This window comes from Schistocerca nitens, chromosome 1 (assembly GCF_023898315.1).
Source record: "Schistocerca nitens isolate TAMUIC-IGC-003100 chromosome 1, iqSchNite1.1, whole genome shotgun sequence".
NCBI classification, from domain to species: domain Eukaryota; kingdom Metazoa; phylum Arthropoda; class Insecta; order Orthoptera; family Acrididae; genus Schistocerca; species Schistocerca nitens.
In genome coordinates this window covers 1,309,422,077-1,309,429,410 of record NC_064614.1, presented here as the reverse complement: position 1 = coordinate 1,309,429,410, position 7,334 = coordinate 1,309,422,077, and the positions used below count along the sequence as shown (strand labels likewise).

The following is a 7,334-nucleotide window of genomic DNA, read 5'->3' as shown; positions in this document are numbered from 1 at the left end:
AATTTTCATGTGTCAAAGTGGTGATCCACACTGCAGATTCCAGCTCATACTCTGATTCAGAAATTTTATTAATAAAAAAATGCTGATTGTAGCTATTAACAATTTCCGCGGTTGAATCCCTGTTTTTCAATGAGATAAATTTACTGAGTGTTGTAATAGCCTTATTTTATGTAAATATGTATAAAAAGTCTGTGGATAGCCCACAAAGAAATTTTGGTGTATCATTTTGTTTATGGATGGCTCTTCCAACATTCTTTTGTCACAAGGAGTTTCATTCAAAGATGTTTCACTAAGTAGTGTGTTGTTGTAAAGCAATGTTTGTTTTGTCTCGTAGGGCTAGTGTATTGTGTCAAATGTTTTGCAATTAAATTTGTGAATGTTTGCTAATTTCGTATTAGTATGATGATTGTCACTAGTAGATGCGGAATTCGAAGGCTCACGAAATGTCGATCATAATTTCTTGGGATGTCTTTTAGTGATACGTGAGTTTGAGAAGAATTTTGAAAGAGATTTTGCCGTGGCTTATGACAAGAACTAATTTGAGCGCGAACCTAAACCTGATAATCAGGATCACTGACAATGTTTAATAAAAGCGAATCTTCTAAATGTAGTTTTTTGGAACAAACGAAAGCGGCTCGTGAAGAACGAGCACAAGAAAAGAAAAGGGAAGCTGCTGCTATTCTATTGCAGTCGCACGTGAGAGGATGGCTTACAAGAATACGATTTACCAAAAAAATACTGTAAGTGACATGATAACTATGTTGCGATAGTATTCATATAATTAGATATCCGGAGTTAGAGTAGAAATGTTACGTTGCTATAATCGTTCCAATAGTTTTAGCCGTAATATGACTTTAGGTGTCTTTTATCCGATATACATGCTGCCTATAGATGAAAACTGATGTGCATTTTGCTCTAGGGATGACTTTGACGTGCTGTTGCCTCCAGAGGGATGCGCAGAACTGCGGCCAGCAGTACAAGTGTATCAGAATGCATCCAGGTTTTTGTTTGTATGGAAAAAAGAACGAGATAAAGAACGCTTTGAAATGTTATGTAGGTAAGGATTATCAACAAAAATCGAAAAGGAAATATGCCCACTGGAAATAAAGTTATGAAGAGAATCATGTTGCCTCTAATATTACATTTTCCTTCCGGTAGTACTAATCGGTTTGCAAATTCCTCAGTCGGGACTGAATGAGGTAGCATTACAATTACTGGTATCTTGTTTTTAAAGCCTTATATCTTTAACAATTAAAGAGTAATAATCAATGGACCATGTCATTCAGACTTTTTTAAATGTCACAATGCAACACGGCGAGCTGTCAGAATCAGACCACAAAAGAAGCATAGGGCCTAGTGATTCAGAAGTGTAGACAGTGACTTGATCAGGATATCTTGTGGGTAAAGCATTGTGTAGAGGTTTATGAAATTGTTGATGAACGGTTTAAATCTTCTTTAACTGTATTGCTTGTACACTTTGAACCCTGGCTTACCCATAAATAAAAGAAGGTGGTACCGAATACAGCAATAGGGACTATGGAGTGAGAGCATGTTGAAGTAAAATATATTTTGTCAGCAAGAGAAACCTGTATGTAACTTATAGCACAAACTGTAAGTCATCAAGAGCTAAAATTCTATATCATAAGTAGGCTATGGTAGATCGTCCAGTGTGTAATTAAAATAATAAAACCCTTGGGGAAAACAGGGAAAACAGTTTGGAGTCTGATTAGGGAATTAAAACAATAAATCTATCATAACATTGGGTGTGACAGTCCTTAGATTTGATCTGGATTAGAAGTTAAAATCCAGTCCATTGACAAAGGAAGACTAACTGAGTATATATATCAGAATGGGGTTTTACACACAAATCCACAGAAACATTTTAAGTATGACTGCATTAATATGATATTAGATCTTCTGTGTACAAGGTAACATACAAGATAGGCCTACATATTTCTAACACATTTCTGACACAGTGAATCATAAAATATTACTTATAGAAACTGAAGAAATTTGTATCAGAGGACTTGTAAACAAGTGGATTGCATTATTCCTAGCCAGTCTCGTACAGAAAGTTGGTATGATGTATGCAGAGAAGCAGATCAGTTCAGAAGAAATTCTACTTGGAAGTGAAACTGTCAAACAAGCTGTGCTTCAGGGCTAACTATGGGATCTCTGTTGTTCCTCCTGCACACTGACTACTTCAGCCTGAATGCAGATGCTTGCAGAACCGTTATATTAGCAAGTGACACAACTGTAATCCTCAAAGGGGACAGTACAGCAGAAGCGCAGAAAGCTGTGAATTTGGTTAATTTGAACAACTTGACACTGTGCTATAAACACTAGGCTAACTATTAGCGCTATATTGAAAGACTGTTTCCGTGAACTTCCACACCACACTAAACAAAGAACCAATAGAAACTAGCATTAAATTTAAATACCTGGGCCTGTGGTAACATGATAATCTCAAATGGATCAGATATGTTGATTAGGTAAATTCTGAAATGAATACAGACACTTTTATCTTGAGAATGTTGCAAGCACATTCTGGTCAGAAAACAGTAATAGGTATGTATTATATTTATAGATATCCTCACCTATGATTAGTGTTATATTCTGAGGTAATCTTCCAGCTGCCTTTTGAACTTTTAGGATTCGGAATAGAATTATGAGAGTCACTGATTGAAGCAAAACTAGCAACGTTTGGAAACCTGTTTTTGGAAGCTGAAGATCCCAACACTGCCTTCTTGAAGATTTAAAAGTCCTTAAAAAGCACAGAGTGACAGTTGAATACAGAATAAAGAAAAACATTGAAATTCACAAACATTGTGTCAGAATATAGAGCATATTGAGGACAACACAAATTTTGGAAAACCATGAAATCTTATTTGCTGCATCACTGTTTTTACTTTATAAAAGAATACCTAGAATACTGCCATGCTGGTTATGATTAATTGCGAACCAAAGAATCTTAGTTTTTCGTTCATTCAAGTCACAGAATTGAGTCACCTGTTGTCATAAAGGAGAATGACTTCTTCAGTAATCATTGTGCACCATTTGTTTTGGATTCCCCTTTGAAGTTTCGTAAGTGTCTCCAAAAAAAGTACGATATCACAGTATTCTTACACATCACCCTCATGAAATATGTTGATAAAAATCCTTTACGGCCCCTAAAAAGTTAACCATAATTTTGCAGTTTGATGGTGTCTGTACGAATATTTTTTCAGTTTATTGGGAGAGTGAGTGTTCATCCACTATTTGGACTGTTCCTTAGTTTCATAGGTCATATAGTACACCCTTGCCATATTCTGTCACGATTCTGTTCAGAAATTGCTTTCCCTCTTGATGGCAGTGCTGAAGTGTGTCAAGGCCAAACCCATTCTTTCAGTTTTGTGAAAATTGATTAGACAGTTTGGGGGCTACTATGCACAAAATTTATGATAACCTAACTTCCACATGACAGTGCTGAAGAGGATTGTCCTTGAAATCTGAGAACATGTCCAGAAAGTTCGGAAATTGCGAACTTGTGTCTCAGATAGGCAGTTTCATCAACATCTTGCACAAGTTTATCAGCCATATCTGAAAATCTTTCTCAGTCACTTTCATTGTGTACATAAATGTTACCTGCCTCAAATTTTCTGCACCACTCCTTCACAGCACCATCACACGTAACTGCATCCCCCCCCCCCCCCCCCCCACATAAAGGACACAATCGATATTGAATCTCAGTGCGCGCAGGAAGCGAGTGACGAGATGTACCACACACCTGAGGAGATGCAGCAGTACCATCCATTTCAATCAGTTGCTGCTCTGACTACTTGTTGACAAATGGAAAGAGAGCTGGCTGGTGCATCATGACTTTCAAAGTCTCCTTTAACAACTGCACAAGTGCCATGAAGCTACAAGCACTTGTTTATTCTTAGTAGCCAGTTGGGTTTGATTTGTGAATAGCCCTCATATTAACATATTTTGTGACATCTGTAACACTCTGTGTAATGCCAGATCCTGCCTTCCTCCCTCTGAAATGTGTCGCAAAGGCAAGGACAATATCTTTCTCCTCCCAGAATCGTGAATGCTACAATACTGCTTTAACGTGCACACTCTTAGTACTGGTCATCCACTCTAGGACTGGACGGCATTCGTATTCTTATGTTGCAACACTAATCTCCTGGAGGCCTACACTTTCTCTTCCTTACATATAACAGCATTTGGACAGATGGCACATTTCTCAGTTACTTGCATGAAGCTATTGTCATTCCCATATCTAAGCCTCATAAGGATAAACACCTTCCTTCCAGCTAGCACCAAATCTCCCTCACCGGTAGCATCTGCAAGGTGACAGTATGTACGATTAATGGTCGGCTGGTGTGGTGGCTCAAATCTTGGAATCTCCTTACTAATGCCCAATGTGGATTCCACGGGCACCAATCATACAGCTGGTCATCTCACCACCTTGTCGACTCTTATAATGATCAACTTTTTGTGGGACTGCCAAACTATGGCCATGTTTTTGGATTTGGAGAAGGCGTATGACACTTACTGGAGGACGGCTATCCTTCGTATCGTGTGTGTGTGGCACTTCCGGGTTCGCCTGCCCCGTTTTTATCCATAAATTTTTAAAAGACTGTGTTTTTAAGGTAAATGTGGGCTCAGCTGTGTTGGACACATTTATTCCAAAGATGGGGAGCTTCAGAGTCTTGTGCTCAGTGTTGTCTTATTTGCTGTAGCCATTAACCCTATTATGGAATGTCTCTCACCAGGTATCTCAAGCTCTCTTTTTGTTGATGACTGTGATCTATTGCAGCTCTCAACAAACCTGTGTACTTTAGTGGTGTCTTCAGCAATGTTGTGATCATCTTTACTTGTGGAGCACCAATAGTGGCTTCTGCTTTTCCCCTGACAAGACTGTGTGCATGAACTTCTGGTGGCACTGGGAGTTTCTTCCCCCATCCCTACGTCTCGACCCATTGCTTTTTCCATTCGTTGACCCATTGAAATTCTTGGGAATCGTGTTTGATAGGAAACTGTGGTGGTCTTCCCATGTCTATTACCTGGCAGTTCGTCGTACTCGCTCCCTCAAAGTTCTGCGTGTCTTATGCGGTATCTCGTGGGGAGGGGACTGGACCATCCTCCTCCATTTATATTGGTCCCTTGTCCATTCAAAACTGACTTATGGATATGTCATATATTTATCTGCACTTCTGTCTATCTTTAATCATCTTAACAGCATCCATAAATTTGGGATACGTGTAGCCACTGGTGCCTTCTATGTTAGTTTTGTTAAGAGTCTTTATGCTAAGGCTGCTGAATTACTGTTGTCCTACCAGCAGGATGTTATCCTCAGTCGTTACACGAGTTGTCTGTCTTCTATGACTGGTGACCCATCATATGCTGTCGTTTTTGACAATTTCCTTCACCCCCAGTATGGGCTGCGGGCTTCTTCTCCATTGCCTCTCGGAGTTCGCTTTTGTTTGCTTCTTCGACAGCTATGCTTTATGCTCCTTGCCACATTCCCCGTGGGTACAAGCTCTTTACTGCTCTGGCTTTGTGCCGAGGTAGGTGTTCTTTTCGGATTCCTTTCACTTCCTAAGAGCACTACTCGTGGCCCAGTGTATTGCAGCAAGTTTCTCGCACTTCCCATGTGGTTCGGGGACTGTCTTCATCTACACCAACGGTTCCGAGACTGACCGCAGTGTCATGTGTGCCTTTGTACTTGGGGCTGATCCTTTTCAATATCGACTTCTCGGCCAATGCACAGTGTTTACCTCAGAGTGGTGTGCCCTTTGTCAGGCCACCCAGTACATCCAGCAACATGGGCTTCCAAATTGTATCACCTCAGGACTTTCGTGACCTATGGACTGAGGTCCATGCTTTAGTACAACTGGTCCAAGAATGCCTCCACTCGGTTACTGTGGGGGGAGCCAGCGTGGTGTTCATGTTGCTGTGCCAGGTAATGAGGCTGCTGATGCTGCTGCTGCAAAGACTGCAGCTCTCCTCCCTCGGCCCTCTAGTCATTCTGTTTCCTTGGACAATCTTTGTATTGCCCTTTGTTGACAAGTACTATCACTTTGGAGTACACAATGGTTTTCTCTCCAGGGAAACAAACTCTGGGACATGAAACCTCTCCCAACAGCTCAGTCGACTTTCATCGGCCCTCGTGTTGTGAGGAGGTAAGGAGGTCCAGCTGCTGTAGGGCACTGTCCTTTTAGTCACTGCAATTTATTAAGTGGTGACGTTGCCCCGTTCTGTGCCTACTGCTCTCGACCATTGACAGGCACCAGTATCTGATCCAGTTCCCATTTTTTAACTGTTTACATTTGCCATCTACTTTGTCAGATGTTTTAGCGTACAACACATGTCGTGTCAATCACATCGTACTTTTTATTTGCCGCAGTGACACGGCAAAGCAAATTTGATCCCCCCCCCCCCCCCCTGCAGGGACCTTCACCATCTTGACGGTGTTTTGATAAATTTTCATTAGGGGCATCCTTGTCCTATGCTGCTCCTCTTTTAAAGTTGCTCGATTGGGTTTTTGCCTTTTCTGCTTCAGATTTTTATTTAGTACTCATTTTTTCGTATATTACGATACATGCACTTATGAAGTTAGCAGTTTTGCATCCTAAAGCACTGTCCGGCTTACCAACCGACCCTTAAGTCGTACCACTACCGTGTACTCCAGACCTGTTGCTGGCATCAAAGGCAGGACCACCGTTAAAAGCAGCCACATTGTTTAACAATTTTGCTGCAACCACGACTGCTGACAAGTTGTCCATCCAAATAAATGGCCCGTGCCAAACTGTATCTGAGAACCAGCTTTTTTGAATTATGCAAGTGAGGAGAACTCTCCCTGTTACACATGCTTCATAATCACAATGCCCTGGCCTTGACCGTCACTAGTCCCTGTCCTCCACATGCATCTTCCCTTTCCCTGCTCCCAATACAACCTCACTCACACCTACTGCCCCCCCCCCCTCCCCCCCGCCCCAAGCCCACTTGCATAGCTCTTTCCCCTTCACTGGTTCTCTCCTCTTCCCTTTTTTCAGTGCAGTACAGCCTCCCGATTCTTCAGCCTCATTGTCCACTCATGCCAAGATTAGTACTGTATATGTTTCGTTTCTGTTACTTGTAAATGTTTTTAGTGTGTTAATAATTCATTGTAAAGGTAGAATACCAATATCTAGGAACGTCTTGTAAGATTATGTCTTCCCCAAAAAACTTCAGCAATTAATTGGACACACATGGCCCAGGTCGTCTCGTTAAGAAGGTTCTATATGTCACAAGCTGTTGTGATTTGCTGAGATTCAGGGCTTCTGAGTAATGCAGAATTAGAGAGG

General features: G+C 41.2%; 1 protein-coding gene across 1 annotated transcript in view; it reads left to right on the top strand.

The window, feature by feature from the left end:
- Nucleotides 1–307: 307 nt before the first annotated feature.
- Nucleotides 308–7,334, top strand: part of LOC126202743 (ubiquitin-protein ligase E3B) — a 312,843-nt gene continuing 305,816 nt past the window's right edge. The window contains exons 1-2 of the mRNA XM_049936890.1: nt 308–740; nt 920–1,057. Of these exons, the coding sequence (XP_049792847.1) occupies nt 580–740; nt 920–1,057 (299 nt within the window). The 5' untranslated portion in view covers nt 308–579. The remainder of the gene's footprint in view (nt 741–919; nt 1,058–7,334) is intronic.